Raw genomic sequence first — 22,672 nt, 5'->3', positions numbered from 1 at the left:
ATTTTGTTACATCTTTGCAACATTCTAGAAGTCAGACTACATTAAACATGAGGAAACTTGGAGTGGCCAGGTAACTGTGCCAGAGTCTGACAGCTGCCAAGGTCCTGGACACGTGTCTGCCTCATTCCATGAACGCTACATGGCACTGTCAAGACCCCTGAGGCCCAGAGGTGGGGGGGTCCGAGCATCCGGCCTCCAGGGGCAAGGCCGTGCAACCTGGATCCGGAGCTCCGTCCACTCCAGGGTGCTCTGCCTGCCGATGTCCTGGCCCCCAGCTCCAGAGCTCATTTCCTTGTGAACACTGTGGGAAGGACTGCTTGGTCTGCATTTACATTCACCCTCACATTTGCCCATAAGGCACATTGGCGCAGCGCGGAGCATCCTCTGCTTAATAGCATATTTGCTCCACGAAGCTGGCTGAAGTTTAACAGCTTGGGTCTGCCTTAATAATCTCCATGGAGAATGCTGAGCAGAGCACCGGGGAGTGTGGAGGCAGAGACCAGGCTATTAGTGTGAGGCCAGTCCAGGAGGGTTCTCTGATTGGTTTTTCAATCTCGAGCCCTTCCTAACCCCACTTTGACTTTATTATATAAAAAATTTCAAACATGTAGAAAAAGTAAAGACAAACACTCATAGACTCGTACCTAGACTGAACAATTTTGCTTCATCTTTTTTGTTTGTTTTTTCCCGTAGCTTTTTAAAGTAAATGACAAACACAATGATGGTTTACTTCTAAATACTCTGGCATACATCTCTAAAATTTAAGGACATTTTTCTATCTAACCACAATAATGCTATTATTATACTTAACAAAATGAATAATAATTTTTTAATATCATCTAATACTGGTCTATATTTCAAATCCCCTCTTGTTCTTAACATTTTTTTAGGGTTGGATCACTAAAAGCAGTTTCCAGCCAAGGACCACGCAGTACGTTTCAATGTTATATTTCCTACATCTTTTAAAATTTAGGGCACTTCTTCTCCACTGACCCCTTCTTGTTCAATAATATTAGCTTTTGAAGAGGCCAGACCAGTATCCAGTAGAATGTTCCACCTTCTAGCTTTGTCTGACTGTATTTCTTGTCGTGTCTTTTAACTTGATCCTCAACGTATGTCCTGTAAACTGGAGGTTAGGTCTAAAGTCTTGATTATACATTTTTGTGCAGTGTGACATTGTGCACTGTGACCTGGGCCCCTAATTCGATGCCCAGATCTGCCACTGGATCCAAGGGGCAGCAGGTGGCTGCCTCCCTGCAGGCCGTGTCCCTCCCCTTTCAATGGGCGACCAATCTGTGACCAAGCCCCTTTCCCTGCATACAATCCCTACATCCTTACCCCAATCTCTTCCCCCTCTCCCAGGAAACATGCCCCCACTGACTCACTATGCCTTCTGGTATCTCCACCAGGAAAGATTTTGCTGAATTTACCTCTTGAATTTGCTCTGCAAATGTGGAAAGTTTTTTTGAACTAAAAAAAAAATTAAAAATTTAATTTTCAAAATTAAAACTGTAATATTATAATATTGATTATGCTTTTCATGACACTATCCCAAGATTCTGCCATATCTTGGGAGGGGGTCACTAGCCTGATCTCCCACTGGTGTCTAGGACGGGGCCACTGGAAGCCCAGCATTCTCGGGTTGGTCACACCCTCAAGCATGGGACAGACCGAAGTGCTGCAAGATGCCTGGGAGGGGAGCCGACACCTGCGGCCCAGCCGTGTCCACTCAGAAGTTAGAAACGCCGACTGACCACAACCCACAGGGCTCCTGGAGTTGGAGACGGAGCCAGTCCTGAGCTCATGCAACCATGGGGCAGTAAGCCAGGGCCACGAACTCAATTTAGAGCCACAAGATGAGACCAGTGCCCGAGCCAGCCGGGGACACTGAAGAACCTTCTCAGAGCTCCAAGGACTGTAGTCACATGTACAAATTCTCTGCCAAGCTTGGGCATATATCACAATAACACGACCAAAACCACATTGTCTCAACACGTGGTCCATTGTCTATCTGGAGTTTTTATTTATTTTTTTTAGAGATAGGGTCTTGCTCTGCTGCCCAGGCTGGAGTGTAGTGGTGTCATCATAGCTCACTGTAGCCTCAAACTCCTAGGCTTAAGTGATTCTTTCACTTCAACCTCCTGGGTAGCTGAGACTATAGGTACATGCCACCATAATTTTTTTTTTTGTAGAGACAGGGTCTTGCTATGTTGCCCAGGCTGGTCTTGAACTCCTGGCCTCAAGTGATCCTCCTGCCTTGGCCTCCCAAAGATTTATAGGCATGAGCCACTATGCCTGGCTATACCTGGAGTTTTAAAATTCTGATTTATAAAAATTTACGTGACAGTCTTACAAAAGTATACAAATCCTGCGCCACACTTATGCATGCAGTAGGTCACCCTTATCAGAGTGGAACTGGCAACTGTTCCAGAAAATATGAACCATAAGGTAATCGAACAAAGAACCTGGAGGCAGGGCAGTCACAATGCCTTCCATGTGCAACCATAGCTCCTCCTATGATCCTCAGAGTAACCCCGAGGTTGGCATTATTACCCCTAATTTATATGTAGGAATATCAGAACCCAAAGGTTTAGAAACACAAGAAGAACGTCATGACGCTGGCCAAGGCCAGGCCTCTCAGGTCTGTGGGACCCTCAAGGCCCCGGTCGTTCACTGCAACATGCCATCTCCACCAACACGGAACCAGACAAGCAGAATCGAAACTGGGCATTAAAGAGAAGGCAATTGTCACCAAAATCTGTTTTCCAGGTTTTCTTTGCAGAATTCCAAATTCCTAGCAAGACCAATAAGGCCCTACTACCTCTGCAGCCTCATTTTGTGTTACTTTCCTGTTGTTTCCTGAGGACAGGTAATGCCCATTCTCCAGCAGGACGGTGGCCTACCTGGCCTTTCCCAGGCCCTGTGGCTACTCCTTTGCACCTTCCCCCCTCCCATCCTTGACAGTCCCAGGCCTACTGCAGTTGTCTGGGATCCTTGGGGGCTTGAAAGAGAGCAGGACACCCAGTTAATATGTCATGAAACCAAATTTACTCCATTTAAAAGGCTGCCTTCAACCCTTGGGGCTACGTCCCTTCTCTTTTTCTTGTTTTTTACTGTCTATTCTTTGCTGAAATTATAGTGAAAATACATAGACATGTGTGTTATTTTTCCTTGGAGCAATGTGAAGCCCCCAACTTTTAATGGTGTGGGGGACCAGTCTGAGAACGACTCCCACACAGAGTGAAGACCACGTTCCTGCGAGCTCAGTCTCTGCTCCAGGCCTGGCCTGGGGTTTCCTTTGCCGGATCCCTCGCTCTCCCTTGAGTTCTACTGAACTAGCAGAAGTGCGCGCAAGCCCAGGAGGGCGGAGGTTGCAGGGCCTTAGCAGCGCTCTGCCTGCTTCTTCCTCCGGGCCTCGGGATAACTGCACTGTCTCAACACTCAAGCCAGAGGCCGCCTCGTCTGGCAGGCAGGCCCTCAGCGGCAGGCCATCTCTTTCCACCCGACTTGGGTGTCCCGGCCCAAGCACTAAGGGCCAGCCTACATGGATGCGCAGCGTAGGACGCCTTGACTCACCTGTGCGCTGCTGCTTTACCTACCACCTGGCACCCTACAGCCTGGGCAGGCTGGGCGCTCATGGCACACTCAGGTCGGGGTAGGCAGGTGCTCACTTAAACCGAGCGAGAGAATGAACCGCGCGCTCCGGAAGGCCCCTCCCAGGGGCTGTCCACCAAGGAGGAACCTGAACTGGGGACATTACACCCGCAGGCGCCGTCGAACCCCGCGCTGAGCCGGCTGCTGCTTTCACCTGGCCTAGGACCCCGGCGTCGCCGTTCCCGGCCCCAGTGCTCCAGGGCGCGCCCCTCTCACCGTGCGAGACCCAGTCCCCGAGGGCTCCCGACTGCAGGAAAGCCCGCGGAAAGTGAGCAGACGACGGCCCGCGGGTGCGCGAGGTCGGGGCCCGGCGGGGCGCGCTGGGCTCGAGCGGGTCCCGGGGCGCCCGGGGGGTCCGGCCGGGGCGCGCGAGGGCGGCGCGCGGCTCAGTCCCGGCCGTCCCGCCTCTCGCCGGCGCTCCCGGCCTTTCCCATCCGGCCCGCGACGCTCCGCCCGCCCCGTCCCACATGACACCGCCTCCGCCGCAAACTTTTTCCTCCCCATCCTGCCGCGGCTCGCGAGGAATGGAAAATGGCGGCCTAGGCGCGGACTTTCCTGCCCGACCGGCGGCGGCTCTGGCGGCGGCGCCCGGGCCCGCGCGGCACCATGACGCGCTGGGTGCCCACCAAGAGGGAGGAGAAATACGGCGTGGGTGAGCAGCGCAGCCCGGCTTCGCGCGGGACCCCCCGCCCGGCCGCCCGCGCCCGCCACTTGCCGAACTTCCCGGGCGGGCTGGGCGCGCGGGCGGCCGGGCGGGGCGGGGGTGCCCGGGCGCCTGTTGCCGCCGACCCCGGGCGGCGCGGGCGGGACGCGGAGCGGTGGCCCCGGCCGGGGAGAGGCGGTTCCGCCCCGAGCCCGCGCCGCCGCCCCGCGGGCAGAGCCGAGCGCACCCCGGGGCCGGCCGCCCGCGGGCCCCGCGCTCCCGGCGGGTAGTGCCCCGCTCGAGCCCGGTGGCGCCGGGCTGGGGATACGCGGGGGTGGGGGCGGGCGTGTCACTCCCAAGGGCGTCCCCTTCGACATACAGTTCTCCGGCACCTCCGCCTCCTGGGTGCCCCAGCTCTGCCCACAGCGCAGCCATCAGTTTTGCAGGGCCTGGGCAGGGAAGCCCGGGGGGCATTGTTCTGCCGAGCGTTTTTGCTTCTTGGATGAACTTATGTTGGCGTCTGGAGCTCCGGATGGACAGTTTCATGATGCAATGGTCAAAACTGAGAATTCCGCTTTTCCCCAGTGGGGAGAGGCGTGCGCGACCCTGGCGGTCCTGCGGTGCACCGTGTGGGACCCTCCAGAGGAGCGGAGCGGGCGCGCGCGCTCCGGTGTCCCCAAGGCCCTGCGACCGGTTCGGGAGGGCGGGGCCTGTTTTTGCTCGGCTGCTCTTCGTCGTTTCCTGAGGGTGAGTGGTGGAGGGAGTCAGGTTGCAAGTTTACTTTTCGACCCGAGTACACATTCCAGAGAGGGAGGCTTCCCTTAATGGCAAAACAAACAGACCCCTCAGCCTTGCTGCACACCGGGGTCTGCAGCCTGGCCTGCTGAGGACTGTAGGTTGCTGCCTTCCGTTAACGTGCCCCCTCCTCTCAGGTCTCGGCTGTGGCTGCTCTCCCGGGTCCCCCGTCTTCCCAGTTCGTTTCATTCTCAGTTTCCTCCTGCCCCACAATGCGGAGGAGACCTTGGCCCCCTTCCTTATCCGGGCCGAACTGCTGGCTCAGAAGGCCTTTTGTGATCTCACTCCCCTGGGCCCCAGGTTTCTCCTTCCTGGGACATCTTCTCATCAGCAGCTCTGCTTCACCTAGCAGCCTGTCCGGCCTGGTCTGTGCCTGGCAGGTGCTGTGCTTGCGCCAGAAGTGACTTGCCCACCCCCTCTGCTCACCTGGTTCAAAAACTGGCCCTCTGAGTTTGAGTTTTGGGAGGCTTCCTGGCAGCTCTTGTCCTCAAGGGCTCTCTTCTTTCTGTGAACTGGTTACTTATCTCTGTTAAGTGTCAGTGACATACAGCGGGCCCTGACCATGGAGCTGGCTGGACAGTTGCCATGGGAACAGTCCCAGGACAGCCCTGGGTCCCCGGTGCCGTGGGCCCACACTGGGCTTGTTCCATATGCAGGGCTGCAGGGTCTCCTTGATTCAGGATCACATGGCCGAGCGTCCCCTCGTTTTGCAGAGGAGGAAACTGAGGCTCACACAGGTTCATGAAGGTCCATGGCTGAGCTCTGCTTTCTGACTCTGCAGACTGTGTGACCAGCACCCTGTGCGCCTCCTAATGGATTCTGTGTGGGGCACATGCTGATAGAAGTGGCCCCGTCAGTCTGCATCTGGGGAGGGAGGTTTGGAGTGGAGATTCCAACTAAGAGGGCTTCAGGGTGTGGTGACAGTGGGGGTCCCTGCTGTGGAGAGACCTGAGGACTGACTCACACGGAGAGGTGGAGGAGCTGGAGCAGGCAGGCAGAGGTGAAGGCAGGCGGGGGAGCAGGCATCCTACTGCCTGTCGAGGAGGCAGTGAGCGACTCTGGCGCCAGCTGAGGGCTCGCTCAGCTTGGTCCTGTGCAGTGGGGACTGTCGTCACTCCTGTTTTAAGAGCAAGGGGAAGGTACATTGCTGGCCCGTGCTCGCTCCACCAGTGAGTGCTACATCCTGGGTTGGAAGCGTGGCTGCTGGCAGTTCAGCTGCCACCATGTCCTGTGCTTGCCAGCTGATGAGGGGGCTTCTCCTTGGGACACCACGTTTGAAAGAGACCTCGATACCCTTCATCTGCTGCCAGGGTGACCTGGATGGTGTCAGTGAGGACGCTGTAGTGTGGGATGACCATCTGGAGAAGACCAAAGGGAATGTCACAGGTGGGGCGAGCGGGGTCTCCTCACTGGGGTGGAAGCTGTGGGTCAGAGCGTGGCTATGCCCGTCCCCATTAAGTCACATGCCTTCCAGAAGCTTCACCAGCACTCACAACAGTAGCTTCTAACATCATACCTCTTGCTGATACTTTGGTTTTAAGAAAACATGTTGGGTTTAAAAAAAATTTTTTTAATTGCATGCAAAAAAGAGAATACTTTGTGTTGGAAAGTTTTCAGAGAAGAAGAGTGTATGGGATGGCCTTGCTAGGAAATTCTGGGAAGGATGCAAGTGACAGTCAGCTAGAGGAGGGAGTGGGGCTTGCTCTACTCTACCTAGACAGCTGAGCTGGGTGGAAGTGACAAGATGGCACACTCTAAACAACGAGGGCCCCGTCGGGAGGGCGGAGAGGCTGGACCTTCCCAAGTGGGGCAGAGGGGAGCTGAGGCTGAGCGAATCAGGGTCATCCTAGCCTCTCTAGTCGGCTGGGAGTTTGCACAGGGAGGATTTTAGTAGTTCTCAAGAGGGGAGCTGATTGGGGAAGGATATGGGTGCTGGGAGGTAGCGATTTATTCCCAGTAGATAATTCCCATTAGATAATTTTTTCCGCCTAAGGGAAAATTACTGGAGATCCCCCTTACTAACCTCAGCATTATTTTTGGGAGCCTAACAACAGGGCTGTGTTTCCCTCTAGGGGCTCTGGTGGGTCTGTGGGTGGGCCGTGCTTCCACTTTGGCCACTTGGCCCATGAATGAATCACGAGCTCATTGTTTGCAAGAACTTGGAAACTGTTAGAAGCATTGTTTATAAATGAGACACTTTGGTTATTTATTTATTTTGTAAAATGGGAAAGGAATAAACAGCTGATCTGTGGCTCCCTCTGCAAAGGCAGGAAATGCTGGTTCCCTGTGACTCATTCCATAGGGGAGGGCTGCCTGTGAATTTACCAGCCGGTCCCCTCCGTCTCCCCTTGAGTTTGGTGCGTCGCGTTTAGGACCTGGCGTATTAACACAGGCATAAACCCTGACTTAGCTGTCACAACGGCCAGATGATCTTTCCCATCACTCTGCCCCGACCCCTCCAGCTACTCAGAGCATTATGTCCCAGCATCAATAAAATTATGTTCCTGTGGATCCTGTTCCTAAGATTAGGTGAAACAATGCAGCATGTCCCGGAGTCACACATGAAGACGGTGTGCTCACATCTCAGTGATGGTGTGGAAGGCAGAATAATAATCCCCAAAGATGTCCACGCCCTAATCCTCAGGCCCTGGGAATATGACATGATACATGGCAAAGGGACTTTGCGATGTGATTACGGTTATGAATCTTGAGATGGGGAGATTGTCCGGGATCCCAGGGAACTTTGATCCTGAAAGGGGGAGTCAGAAGAGAGATTCCAAGCCTGGGAAGGATTCAATGCACAGTTGCTGGTTCTGAGATGTAGCGGCTCACTTTCGAGGACCAGAGAGAGCCCACAGAAGGGCGGCCCCCAGCTGACAACCAGCAAGGAAACCTCAGTCCTTCAATCACAAAGAACTAGATTCTGTCAACACCCTAAGAGCTTGAAAGTAGATTAATCCCAGAGCCTCCTGATAAGAGTCAGGCCAGCTGACGCCCTGAACCACCGGCATTGACCTGTAGAACCGCGAAATAATGAATTTGTGTGGTTTTAAGCTGCTAAGGTTGAGGTCATTTGTTACGACAGCAATAGACAACCTATATGGATGATGGGGGAGCAGCTTGGAGGGTAAGGTTCTCTTTCTACCCTTGAGCTTTGTTACTAAGTTGATTGGAGACAGTGAACCCAAGTGTGCTCTTCACTCTGGCCTCTTCCCAGTAGAGCTCTCACATGGATGGGGTGGGGTATTTTTCACTACAGACATGTTTAAGTCTGGCCTCTTATTAGTTATGGGACCCTTGAGCTAATTACTCGTACGTTCTTAGCCTCAGTTTTTTCATCTGTAAAGTGGAGCTAAGCTAAGCCTGCCCGCTGCAAAGACTTGTGAGATAATGTTGGCAGAACACTTAACACAATGTTTGAGATATGCCAGGCATTGAATGAAGCATCACTTTTTATGTATTTTTTTTATTTAATAAAACACAAAATTTAGAAATGTAGTGACAAGGTGACTTCCTGTTTGGATTTAACAGTCATGGTTGCTGGAAAAATGCTTTTTTTCAAAAGTTCATTTCTTAATGACGTGTTTTCCCTCTTGACTGGGGGACGTCACATTTGCTTGGTGTGGGGAGCAGGACTTGTCTGTGCTCACGTTAGCTCTGAATGATGATTATTGCTGGGAATAGTGTAATATCCAAATAAATTTGGGAGTGTGGGAGTTGAAGAGAGATCTCTTTTGTTATCTAGAGTAGCAAGCAAGCTGCTACTTTGGGGAAGAAAAATTAAATTTGATCATAAGTAAGTAGAAATACAGACATTTTTATTCACTGAAGTTGCAGCAAAACCAAATTAGGGCATGTTATATTTCTACAAACCTGATTTTACTTTGGAAACATTATAAAAATTTTGAATTTATCGGTATGCCAGTGTTTGCCTAGAATATCAGATGTCTGATAAGGATTGTCTTAGGGTATGCCGATAGTTCTTTTTCTTATTCTTTTATCACTTCTGTGGATGCAGGTGGTGAAAATACGGAGAAAGAAATAGGCCTTGTTATGTCCTTTGCTAGGCGTGGCAGACACACAGCAGGGCCTGTGCTAAGGCAAGTATGCGAGAGCGTGCTGTCTCTCCCCCAGCTCCTCTCCCTCAGTTCCTTCCTTCTTCTCTTTCGTTTACTTTGTATTTCAGGAAATTATAGCCACGTGCAGTTGTAAGAAATTATTCAGAGAGATCCTGAATTACCAGTTTCCCCCAAGGGTACATTGTGCAAAACTGTAGCACAGTCAGAGCCAGGAGGATATTGACTATTGACATTCACACAGCAAGACACAGAACGTTTGCCTCAGCACCTGGACCCCCATGTTGTCCTTTTATGGCCACACCCCTCCCTCCGTGCCCCCTGCCCCAAATCCTGACAACCATTAACCTGTTCTCCATTTCTGTGATTTTGTCATTTCAAAGATGTTACATAGGTGAAATCATACAGGATGTAACCTTTTGGTATTGGCTTTTCTCACTCAGTGTAATTCTCTGGAGATTCATCAGGTGGTTGTTTCTCCCAAGCTTGTCGCTTTTCATTGCTGAGTTGTGTTCCATGGTGTGGATCTGCCACATACCGTTTACCTGTTCACCTGTGGAAGGACATCTGGGTTTGGGCTGTCGCGAGTAAAGCTGCTGTGCGCGTAAGTCATTTTCTGGGGTAAATGCCCAGGAGTGCAGATGCTGAGATGCATGCTCCTTGGATGTTTAGCTTTTTAAGAAACAGCCAAACTTCTCCAAAGTGGCCATACCACTTTACATTCCCACCAGCAGTGTATGTGTGGTCTGGTTTCTCCGAACCCTCACTGTCACTTGTCATTGTCCCTGTTGTTTATTTTAGCCAATCTCATAGGTGTGTAGTGGTCTTTCATTACGATTGGCGTTTGCATTTGCCCAATCGCTGCCCTTCCTTGAGTGACATCTTGGTCTAACTTGGGAGCCAGTGTGCAGGGGTCCGTGTCTCAGCAGCTGGCTGAGGGGTGCTGGCGGGGGCCCGGCAGGAGCGGGCTGCTGAGCTGTGAAATTGCTGAGCGTGTTCAGGGGAGGGCTCTGAGTCCAGCTAGAAAAGACTTCGTGGGGTGGGAGGCCGAGTGGGCAGGTCCAGCAATGTGGAAATAACAATGCTTCCCACTGCTGGCGCTGGTCCAGATGTTCACTTTTCAAACTACTTTAGTGTGTGGAGAAGGTCTTCAGGGAGGAAGCAATGAGGAGGTGACCCAGCGAGGGGTCCAGACAGGGCCACTTCTGCTTGTGACCCGGGCAAGCCTTTGAACCTCTCCTAGCCTACTTCCCCCATTTTCTAAGAGGGATGGTAATGCCTGGCCTTGAGGTTGTGGGAACTGGTGTGCCCTGAGGCAGGTTGGAAACCTTGCTATGCAAACAGCAATAGCGCTCTTCCTACCTTTGCTTTTATTAACATGACGGGAAGTGCTTTTGGCTGTCTTGGAAATCAGTGTGTAAAGTGTGTGTCTTAGCGTGCTGCGGCTGCCATGACAAAGCGCCGCAGACGGGGTGGCTTAAACCGCAGAACTTTATTTTCTCACCGTGCTGGAGGCTAGAAGCGAGGTGTCCTCAGGGTTGGTTTCCTTTGAGACCTCTCTCCTTGGCTTACAGACTGTGTCTTCTCCCTGTGTCTTCGCACGGTCTTCCTGCTGTGCGTGTCTGTGTCCTGATTTCCTCTTCTCGTAAAGGCACCAGTCAGACTCGATTAGGGCCCACCCGAAAGACCGAATTTTAACTGAATCGCCTCTTTAAAGACTCAGTCTCCAAATGTGTCACAGTCTGAGGTGCTGAATTTCTGAGATTCGAGCTCTGACATAAGATTTGGGGGAACACAATTCAGCCCATAACACTATGATTTTGATAATGTAAGACTCTTCATCTAAGGTTTCCCTCTGTCTTTAGTGGCCTTTGATTTTTTTTTTTTTTCCTGCCTTTTCTTCCCTCCCTAGGCTTACAACTCTAATTTACTTCTGTGTTCAGACCTGGAAATTCCTTGTAGTCAAGTTAGTGACAGAACGAAACAATCAGGTAGTTTGAGACCGAAACAGGAACTTGAGTAGCTCTCTGAGTGTGATGGTTCTTCCCGTGACGACACCTCTTCCTTGGGGACAGTCTCATCCAGCTGGACCCGCCTGGGCTTCATCTGCGTTTGGTGTTAGTGTATTGACATATACTGCTTTGACTCATTTCCAGTTTCTTACCATTTGTGTTTTGTATAAATAGCATGAGTAGGGGGCGAGCCTCACTGTAGTTCTGGAATCCCATTTCTGTGGCAATGGCAAAGAGTGGACTTTGGTGCTGGTATTGCATGTTTGCTGTCCCGAGGCTGTCCCACCGCACAACTCCAGGGGGCGCTCTTCACACTGTAGTCCACAAAGCTGGCTCCTCTCCCAGTCACATCATATGCAGCCCTCAGTGGCCTTGGAGTCATAAGAGCACTTTAATTTCAGGAGCTAACGGGGCGGGGGGGCTTGGCTTGGGACAAATAAATGATGCTGGGCTTCTTGGTGACCGTTTACAAGCACCGTGCTGTCCCTGCGCGCAGCAGTCATCCACTTACTTGCGTGCAGGTGGGAGACTGATTATACACATGGGCGCTCCCTGTCTTCAAAAGGCAGATGGTTTCACCCCAGACAGATGTCTGTCAGCTTGTTAAATTTTCATTTGGGTGCCTTGAGGAGAAAAGGGTGCTTTCTCTCAGGATGAGGCGTGCGCTGTCTAAAGATCTCACGTTTGAGGTTGCAGAGATCTGTTTCTGAATATTAGTTTTGTGTCTTACTAGGCAGGTGACCTTGGGTGAGTTATTCATCTTAATGCTGAGTTCCTTCTTTGGAAATTTGGTGATAACACCAACCTCTTTGGGTAGTTCTGAGGATAAAGAGATAACCTAGCAGGAACCTGGCCCCTGGTCTGTGCTTGATAATGTTAGTTTCTTTCATTCTTTATTGATCGTTTTGTAAGTGGGAGCCTTTTGTTGCCGGAGACGGAATTGCTAATTCAGGCCCTCCCTGGATGTCCAGTGTGGACCTGTTGCTTCTGTAGCCCCTTCCTGTTCCAAGGTGAGCGTCGGAAGAGTTTTAACCTCAGCTCCAAAGTCCGGTGGGAGGCGATAGTTCTCATGGATTACAGGGGTCCTGTAGGGACAAGATGAAGGTGCATCTCCAAAGCCTCTCTGGATAAATGTCTCATCAGCAACGTCACTCTGAGTCTTTATCCCGATGCAGTTGCTGTTCAGAGTTATTTAGGGTTGTGGCTTGCTGCTGCATTTCCTCAGGAGTGCGATGCAGAATTTATATCCTATTTTGAGTGATTTGTTGAACTTAGTTACATTAGATATACTTTTACATGAAAATGTAACAATTGTGATTTCCTTTCTGAATTAGTGTTGGCTCGCAGCTGTAACAAACAGCTCCAACATTTTGCTGGCTTCATACTATGAAAGTTAGTTTTTCATTTGTGTCATAGTCCAAGTGGGCGACTTTTCCACCCAGCCATCGAGGGACCCCGGCCCCTTGGATTCTGCCAGTCTGCCCTCCGTGAGACTCAGGCTCCTGGCATTCAACTTGTGGATGGGGAAAGACTGAGATGAAGGACAGCATCCAGGAGATTTCTTCCTGGCTGGGGCTGGAGGGGGCGCCCGTCCCTTCTGCTCACGTTCCTTCACCCTGACCTCTGTCCCTGGCCAGACCTGCAGCAGGTGGGGTTGGAAGTGTAGTCTGGTTGTGTGCTCTGCCGGAAGAGGAGAACGTGGATGGTGGTGGTCTCTTCCTGTTGAAGCTTAGTTTCTGTTAATCAGGGAGAGTGTTAGGATGGACCTTTTAGCATCCTTGGCACTGAGCACAGAGATTGTACATCCTCACACCGGAAAGTCACTTGGGAGAACAGATGTTTGTATCTCTACAAAGACTAGAAGTGATGCCAAGGAGGACAGATGCTGCCTTTTTCCTTGGTGTGTATTTTGCTACTTACATCCTATAGATTTCAACATGTTCCTCGGGTGTGCTGAGCCCAGGAGGAATGCTCCATTCTCAGTGCATCTTTTTCATGTTTGTCTGGCAGTTCTTATTGTCACCATCCAAGACTGGACACACCCCCAGATCCCGTTCTGAGTCTGCTGGATTCCTTTGGCCTCAGAAGGCCGAGTGCTAATGCCTCTAATGAGAACTGTGCCTTTGTTTCTAAGTGTTGCTGTTTGTCTCTTTGTAGAATGGAATCTTTATTCTGAAATAACACTGGTCTTTATGACTAGGCATGCACTGCAAAGCTATGAAGTCAAATCAGTGAGAACTGCAGTGGCTTAGAGTTATGTGCGGGGACGTCATAGTGTGGTGTGGAGAGCACTGGATTGGGAGCTCAAGTACTTGGGGTCTGGTGTTCCTGGGCAGATAGCAGCACTTCTGTGTGTCCCTCAGCTGTGCCAGGGTAGCGAGCGAGACATTGTATGTGGAAGGGCTTTCAGAGGAGAAAGTATTGCTCAATGTCAAGTTATTTTTATTAAATTATTACATGATCCATGTTAACTTATTATAGAGAAAGTACGTAATTTCTGGTGATTGTTTCAACACATTGGGTGCCACACTAGAAAAAAAATTTTTTTTCCTTGGGGCCATGGTGTTCTCTTACGAAAACAGAATAAAAACTTCGAAAACAAAACGATCCTTTCTAATTTAATGAAAATTTGTTATTTTTTTATTGTTTCCTCTGCATGAGTTCTATGCAGTTACATTGTCAATATTAATTGTAACAATAAGAAGATCAAGTAAGATATTCACAAACTAACTGCAGGGTTTTGCCCAGGGGGCTGCCCATCTCGTAACACGTATGTTACAGCATGGCAGTGTGAGTTGCCTGCGCACCACGCTGCTCCCAGCGTAAAGAGATGTGTGAGAGTTACATATGCTTCACGAGGCCCCGGGCTCAAGACTGGCGTGAGTTAAATACAAGTCACATGGCAGTTAATGTGTTAACTTGGAAGAGGCAGTAGAGCATTGTGAGCTTTACTTTTCCTAAAGTTTTGTCCTTTTTATTTGTTGCTAGACAAGCTGCCGAGCAATTGATCCATGTTGTGAGCTGATGAGCATTCTGTGTAAGCAGCTAAGCCGGGCAGGGGAGGCTGCGTGTAGGGATGAGTGGTGATGAAGGTGGGGTGTCCCAGCCTCAGTTATGAAAGCGTCTGAAGCCACGGAGAAATTACAGAAAACTCTGCCTTCAGATAACTCCTTTCTTCCCTCCTTCCTCCTCTCCTTTCTTCCTTTTTTCCTCCCTCCTTCCTTCCTCCTTCCCACCTTCCTTCCTTCCTGTTTGTCTGCCAGCTCTGTTCGTGGACACTGGTGACCTAGAGCTGCGCTCGTGGGGCACGTGTCCTGGGTACAGCCCGCCATCCCCGATCTGATACTCTTGAGGCCCTAGTGATGTTTCGGAGTTTGTTTGTCACCATGTGGTGAGAGAGATGACAGCTGTGTGTGTGGCTCCCATGCTGGTCACCCCCCAGCAGGTCCAAGCAACACCCTGTGGTCCAGCACGTGGACGGTGCTGCCGCCGCGAGTGTATGAACATTCACGATATGAGGGAAACGATCCATCATCAGCTTCCCTGTGCTCAGGCTACGTTTTTGCCATTAAATGAATTACAAAAAACCCTTTGGGTTTTGGAACTTCGGGGATTTCAGAGCTGTGGATAACGTATGGTGGATCTGTTTTATTTTTTCCCGGCTAAACCGCCACGTTCAGTTTTGGTCTTCTTGGAGTCCACCATCTGTTCTGGGCTCTTGGGTTCTCTGGTCAGGTGCTCTCGGGCTCCGGGTGGCTGCCACCGGCCTGGGATCCCTTTAAAATGCGCTTCTTGCCTTCTCGGCCCCGTTTCCTGATACACCCCGTCTATCGCGTACCTGGCTGGTCCTGGGGCACAGGCTGCGATTTCCGCTCTCCTGCCTCACTGGGCAGGGTCTGCGCCGGATTTGGCTCGTTCCCCAGGCATCGCAGGCCCTCACATCGGCCTCCTGGTGCCTTCCCCTTCTGGAAGAGACTCTTCCCTTTGTTCCGCCCCCGGGCTGTGAGGCATGCGTGAGGGCTGAGGGCCGGGCGAGAGTGGTCCTGACTCCCTGGAGTCTGGGAGTCCTGAGCAGAAGGGGCAGGGAGAGGAGTTCTGGTCAACATGGCATAAAGGTTAGGAGCTTGGGCTTGGAGCAGGTAGCCCCAGGTCTGGAAGAGAGACTCAGCCCTGCCCAGCGGGAGCCTGTGCTGCCTGCAGAGCGACCTGCCCGAGTCTGGGTGCCTTGTCCCTGCAAATATTAAATGACATTGACACAAAGGAGGGGCTTCCATGGAGGCCTGCCCATGACGGCCAGCCTGCAGTGGGGGCTCGCGTCCCCCTGTTTGTGCCTGCTGTGTGTGGCCGTAGCCCCGGCCCAGCTTGCTCCCCGTCCAAGGCAGGTAGCAGCCCTTTCCACCTCACAGAGCTGCTCGCAAGTTAGATGAGCTAATTCATGTCAAGCCCCCTTTTCAACACTCGCACCACTGACGTTCTGGGCCACGTGACTTGCTGTCGTGGGGAGCTGGCCTGCAGCTTGCAGGGTGCTTAGCAGCATCTACCGGGTATATCCAGGGAGTAGCACTTTCCCTCTAGTTGTGACCAGACAAATGGTCTCCGACGTTTCCCAGTGTCCCAGGGGGCAAGGTGGCCTGACTCGTAGTGGACAATTAATAATTGCCTGCTGTTATTATTGTTACTGTGCTAAGCAGCAAGGTCTCTAATGGCTATTTGGGAAGAAAAGGTGGAAATCTGAATGACTTGGTCCTTGAAGGGTGTGCGCGTGGTCAGGGAGGACATGGAAGAGGAGAGAAAGACACCGATGGAGTTGGGGGCGCTTTAGCCAAGCCTTCTGCTGCCCAGAGATTGTTAGAAACCTGCTGTGTTTCTTTCTCTTTCGAGAGTCACACACGAGCGTTGCTTGAGGTCAGGTCTTACGAATGACGTGCAGGTCGATCGGGACCATCCCAGGATTTCCTTTAGGAAGTACCGATCGGGCTGCCCCGAGACCTTCATTAATGCAGAGACTCGAGCATTCGCTTCTTGGAGTTTTATTTGCTGGAAAAAAGGCACCTATCAAGCTTCTTTTTGTTTTGAAATAACTTATTTTCTTTAGCATAATTGACTTTACCAGGGGCGAATAATGGTTTAGTGAGTAGGAAATGTGATTATTTTTCTTCCAAATTGCTGTGCCTCTGTCAACTTCATGATATTTATTTTCACATCCTCCTAATGTCATGTATGTTCTTTGGCTCATTTTTCAAAGGCAGGAATGGTCTTGTTCCTCCAGGCACTGTGAGCAGGAGGCCAAGTTTCTTCAGATTGTTCTTGGGGGATGTTGCTTTAAGGATCAGCCTGGGGAGGCCATGAGGAGGGAGAGGTGGGGGTGGGAACTGTAGTGGAGAGCCCGTGTGCGGGAGGGATGAGATTAGTTGGGTGGCCCTAATCATGACCTGTGGCATTTTCATCCCCTAGCCACCAACCCATGATTCTCTGAGGGGCTTAAGCCTGTTCTGCTTGTAAACTTTTCTTGTCCCACCCAGGCTGAATGAGCCACCCCCACCCCATGTTGCTCCCTACAGTTGTCCAGCTCCTGACCTCAAGCAATCCTCCTGCTTCGGCCTCCCACAGTGCTAGGATCACAGGCATGAGCCACTGCGCCTGGCCTGCTCCCTGCAAGTCTACAGCATACTTCTCCAGTCTCCTGGAGTAGCTGGTGGCTCAACACTCATGTCCCCTGCTGGACAGAGGGTCCCTGAGGGTGAGGGCTGAGTTGTGTTGCTTCCTCTGTTCCCAGCACCTGGTTGGCCCCTGGCACACCTTGTTGAATGAAGACAAAGGGACAGATTTCATCTCAGTAAAATGTCACCAGCTGCCTGGAGAGCCGTGAGCTTCCTGTTGCTAGGGAGCTATCTCCCTGGTGGGGTGCCACTTCCAGGACTGTGGCAGAGTCAGCTCAGGAGTCCAGTGGGTGACGGGTTAATGGCCTGGAAGCTCCCTGCACCCTGACTGTGGAGACCTCCCTGAAAGGGGGCTCTGTCCAGGGGGGCTTCCTGAATTAGGATGGATGCTGGATAAACATTTGATGATATTGGTGGGTCTGGCAGTTCAGTTACACAACTCTGTTCGTGTGTTCTTCAGATAATCTGGGGACATCACTAGTGTTTCTGTGACTTTATAGGTCCTAGAACCTCCCCCTAAATTTCCTGTCTCTCAGCATTGATACGAGGCCACTTGTAAATTCCTCCTTAATATACTGCTTCAGTAAAACACCTCATTAGTCCAGTTGTTGGGATATTAGATGGCAGTGGCTGGATTGGCTGGAGGGAAAATAGAAGGACGAGTGGGTTTCAGTTGGACCCCGTGAGGCTCTGAAGAGCTTTTGGGGTCTGTCGTCATCTGTCAAAGTGATGCTCCTGGCACCAGCCTTTCCTGCCCTCAAATACAGTGATGAACAGCCAATGAAATCAAGGTAGATAATATGTACTACTTTGTCATTGTAAAGCCTGAAGCAGCTAAAAGGAATAGGAAGACATTTCTTTTCAGAGCAGAGATTGGTAAACTTTTTCTGTCGAGGTCCGGATAATAAATACTTAGGTTTTCAGGCTAAGAGGCAAAATTGAGGGTACTATATTAAAAAATTAAATATAGAATTACTATATAATGCAGTGATTCCACTCCTAGGTATATACCCAGTAGAATTAAAAACAGTTCAAACAAATAGTTATACACAAATGTTCATAGCAGCACTGTTCTTAAAATGTAGAAACAGCCCAAATGTCCATCAACAGATGAATGGATAAAGTGTAGTATATCCGTACAGTGGAATATTATTCAGGCATGAAGAGGAGTGAAGTACTGATTCATGCTACAATATGGATGAAGCTTGAAAACATTATGTTAAGGGAAAGAAGCCAGTCGTGGGAGGATATATATTACAGGATTCTATTTATATGGAATGTCCAGAACAGGCAAAGCCATAGACACAGAAAGCAGATTAGTGGTTGCCAGAACCGGGGGGACAGGGTATTGGGGTGTGGCTTCTTAATGGGCATGGAGTTTCCTTTTGGGGTGTTGAAATATTTTAGAACTGCATAGAAGTGGTGGTTGCACAACATTGTGAATGTGTTAAATATTAAATGCTTTTTAATGTTGAGCACATATACTAAATGCATTGAATACTTTAAAATGGTTAAGTTTATGTTATGTTTTACCTCAATTAAAAAAAAAGAGATGGAAACCATCCTTAGCTTATGGGTGGTATAAAGCCAAGGTGTGGGCCAGATTCGGCCTGCAGGCCACAGCTTGCTGGCCCCTGGCTTAGAGTCTTAGAATCTTTCAATGTTAGAATGATGACTATTATTTTCGTAATACTATGCTATGCTAGTTATTAGAAGACTACAAGCAATACGAAGGGTGGAAAGATGTAAACAATCTTCACGTATTTTCTAAATAATCTGCCACTCAGAAATAACTCCCAACCATGTCTCTCTACGTGCAATGGTCTGATGTTTGTGTCCCCCCCAAATTCATATGTAGAAACCTAATCACCAAGGTGATGATATTAGAGACGGGATCTTTGGGAGGTGATTGGGTCATGAGGGATCAGTGCTTTTATAGAAAGGACCCCAGAGAGCTCGATTGCCCCTTGCGCCATGTGAGGACACAGCGAGAAGGCGCCATGTGTGAACCAGGAAACGGGCTCTCACCAGACACCCAATGTGCTGGCTCTTTGGTCTTGGACCTCCCAGCCTCCAGACCTGTGAGAAATGATTTCTGTTGTTTATAAGCTACCTGGTTTATGACATTTTGATATAGCAGCCCAAACAGACTAAGATACCATGTGTAGAAAGTAGATAAACAGGAGAATCATAGACTCCTAAGGTTGAAAGGATAGCTTCGCCTCCTCGTTTTTTAACTGAGGAGGTGGAGGCTCTGAGTGCTGGAGCTGAGCTGGGGCCATCTCTGGGAGGCCCTATCTGGAGCCTTAAAGAAGGCGAAAGGCCCTTGAAATGCTGGGGTGGGGGTGGGGTGGTAAAAATTGGTGAAAGTTTAAAAAGCGATTTAACAGAAATCCAATTCTTTAGGATTCGTGCCTCTTCAACCATGTTGCCTCTAGATGAACAGAAAATAAAATCTCCATTTTGCAGTTTTCATCTGAACGGCACTTACCAGTTGGGACCAGATGTGGTCAAGGGCTCTAAACATTTGTCTACACAATTTCCCTCTTTGATCTCTGCAATTTATAGGCAGGCACTTGAAGGTGGGATTAGTGTGGAATGAGCCTTCAGAGTGAAGAATGTAAAGTCTCTGGAAATGAAGGATTGGGTGAAAGTGTTCCTTAAGGACAAAGTTTAATAATCGTGGCATACATAGTATTATAACTTCCATTTTAAAAAAATCTGCATTTTATTTACCTGCCAAAGTCTGCTGTTTACCTGCAAATATTTGCAGCCATTTGCAGATTTCTCTTTCAATGTGTCAGCCTACATTTTTTTTTTTTTTTTAACCAGTTTATAAGATTTTCACTGGCCTTCCCACCTTTATCACTGACCTAATAATGATTCATCTTATGGTTGGGAACACATCACTGGCCCCAAGGAATGGAATGGTGGTGTTGGGTCTTATTTTCAATTTTTATTAGCATTTCTTGTTTCATGTATCCCACCTTTCTGGGCAGTAGACCTAATTTTCCACAGGCTTATGTTCTAAAATACTTCTGTTTATGCACGCACGCGCACACACACACACACACACACACACACACACACACACACATAGTTAGAGTGGGTGAAGTCCCGGCAGTGCTCAGCCCTACTTCATTTTCCCTATTAAATGTCTGGATGCCTTTCTTACCACTGAGGGTTCTCACGGGCACGTTTCTAAACACGCACATGGAGGCCGGGCGCGGTGGCTCACGCCTGTAATCCTAGCTCTCTGGGAGGCCTCAGGAGTTCGAGACCAGCCTGAGCAAGAGTGAGACCTCGTCTCTACTAAAAATAGAAAGAAATTAATTGGACAACTAAAAATATATAGAAAAAAAAAAATTAGCCGGGCATGGTGGCGCATGCCTGTAGTCCCAGCTACTCGGTAGGCTGAGGCAGGAGGATCGCTTGATCCCAGGAGTTTGAGGTTGCTGTGAGCTAGGATGATGCCATGGCACTCTAGCCAGGGCAACACAGTGAGACTCTGTCTCAAAAAAAAACAAAAAACAAAAAAAAAAACCAAAATAAACACGCACACGGGCGCAGAGTGTACGTGTGCATAGGTGCATCTGCACACATCAGCTTAAAACCTCAGGGCACGGCGGAGACCCACATGAAGTCATGTTGTTAGAAACCCTTCTTGTGACACTTCCAAAGCTCAGGAGCTTCTGATTTCATCCTTTTGTGAGAGGACAGAGGTGGAGGGAGTACCTAGAATGTCAGGTACGGATGGTTCTTAACTATGAGATAAGATTTTCTTAACTGCCTCTCTTGGTGAGTGAAAAGAATGTCATCTTTATCGTAGAAAGGGGATGGAACCTAAGGAACTTTGGGCCCACCGTGGGACAAACGTCTGACTTCTCTGCAGGGTGTCGAATGCATCAGAGGGTGGCTGTCTCATGGCGCTGGGGGATCCCTGTGACTTGGAATAAAACATTGTGGCGATTTTAAATCCCAGGTTGCATAGCCATTGGTGCCGGGGCAGGCGTGGGAGTGTGACGGCCTGCTGAGGAAGGGGGGATGTTCCCGCTGCTGACGTGGGGACTGAACATCTCAGGGAGCCCTCCTGGGCGAGCAGCGTGTGGTTGACAGGAGTGGAAACGGGAAAGTCTCTGAGACAGGCTCATCTCCTGGCGGGTGGGATGCGGGGCCTGCCTGCTGCACGTGACAGGTGGTAGGGGGCGGGCTGCCCTGGGTCAATGACAGGCTTCAGCCCTGAGATCCGTGGAGAAGGCACTGGGTTGTATTCAAACCCCTCAATTCCTGTTTGACATTGGCCCGGTTAGGTGACCTCCCCGAGCCTCAGTTTGCACGTGTGTAGGGTGGGGGCAAATGGTACCCACTCCCATGACTGGCAGAGGAGAGATGTGATGCTGGGAAAGCGCTGAGCATCGTGCCTCCGACCTGGTAACCCCTCGGTACGGAGGATGCCGTCGTCACCACGGCCCAAGCCTGGAAGTGGATCCAGTGACGGAGCCACCTAAGTTTTTTCTCTTCTGTTTTTTTTCTTTTTTTTAATAATACTAGAGAATACTAGTAGAGTCATCAGATTCCCACATAAATTACTTGATGTTTGTTCTCAGTCCGCCTATAAGCTTTAATCTGAATTGAGATTTCTAGGAAAAGTAGACAAAAGAAAAAAATCAAACTTTGAAAAACATTTTCCCGTAAGTATTTACATATCAACTTAGGGGAAAACACAGTTACTTATGCTTGCACCTTTATGACTGTATCGTTTAATAATCTTTCTGTGACAAAAGACAGAGGATGTTACAGGTTGAATCCTGTCCCCTGAAAAAGATAGGCTGAGTCCTAAGCCCCAGCGCCTCAGCACGTGGGCGTATTTGATTAAAGGGTGGGCCTTTAATCCGGCGCGACTGGTGTTCTTGTAAGAAGAGGAGAGACACATGAGAGGACGGCCACAGTTTTTTCTGAAGCAGAAACTGTCATTACGTTGCCACAAGCCAAGGAAGGCCAGGGAGCGCCTGCGGCTACCGGAGCTGGAAGAGGTGGGAGGAATTCTCCCCAAGGGACTTCGGAGCCAGTGTGCCCTGCAGACACCTTGATTCCAGACCTCTGGGCTCCGAAACTGAGAGAATAAACATCTGTTGTCGTAAGTCACCGAGTTCGTGGTATTTTGTTTCTGTGGCACAGAGGACCGGTAGACACGCAGTTGAGAAACAGGTGAAAGGGGTTCCCTGGAGAAGGCCACGTGGAAGGAGAGGCCAGGAACTTCGCCTCCTCCAGACCCCCAGCCCCTGCATCTTGTCCTCGGTCTCCAGTCGATGAGGAAACTGAGGCTCAGAGCGACTGTGCTCCCGTATATTAAATACTTCAGGCCATCTTTTTAGATGAAAACTGTCCGGAGAGTACAGTGGTAACGACTGTGCCAGGAACGTGACAATGATAGCGGACTTCTGCCTTGGATCTGCTATTTTCTTCCTGCTTAGATTTGATGTGAATTTTCTTGACCAGGACTCAAGGTGAGTAGGAGATACTTAATTAACTGCCATCCCTCCGGAAGGACCAGGCCTTGATATGTCCATTCGAGATTCTTCTGGTGCAGTTTTAGTTTGAGTATGAGCAGGTGATCTCTTCCTTGCCCTCCAGAGAGAACCTATTCGTTCATTCATCACTTGACGTGCGCACTCAGCAGACGCCGAGGCAGAGCTGCTGTGGGCGACGCCCTTCTTAGGTGTCAGGGGTTCGGTGTAGAGCAGGCAGACCTGGTGTCTGCCCCCGGGTTGTTGACGTCTGTTGAGAAAGACGGACTTAGGACAAGGCAGTGAGCATGCTGGGCGGTGAGTG

At 50.1% G+C, this 22,672-nt stretch overlaps 1 protein-coding gene across 1 annotated transcript in view; it reads left to right on the top strand.

Moving 5' to 3' along the window:
- Nucleotides 1–4,259: 4,259 nt before the first annotated feature.
- DOCK1 (dedicator of cytokinesis 1) overlaps nucleotides 4,260–22,672 on the top strand; it is a 484,728-nt gene continuing 466,315 nt past the window's right edge. The window contains exon 1 of the mRNA XM_012655364.1: nucleotides 4,260–4,306. Coding sequence (XP_012510818.1) covers nucleotides 4,261–4,306 — 46 coding nt within the window. The 5' untranslated portion in view covers nucleotide 4,260. The remainder of the gene's footprint in view (nucleotides 4,307–22,672) is intronic.

Source organism: Propithecus coquereli, unplaced genomic scaffold (genome assembly GCF_000956105.1).
Source record: "Propithecus coquereli isolate 6110/MARCELLA unplaced genomic scaffold, Pcoq_1.0 Scaffold473, whole genome shotgun sequence".
In the NCBI taxonomy this organism is placed as follows: domain Eukaryota; kingdom Metazoa; phylum Chordata; class Mammalia; order Primates; family Indriidae; genus Propithecus; species Propithecus coquereli.
This window is presented reverse-complemented; position numbering and strand designations above follow the sequence as displayed.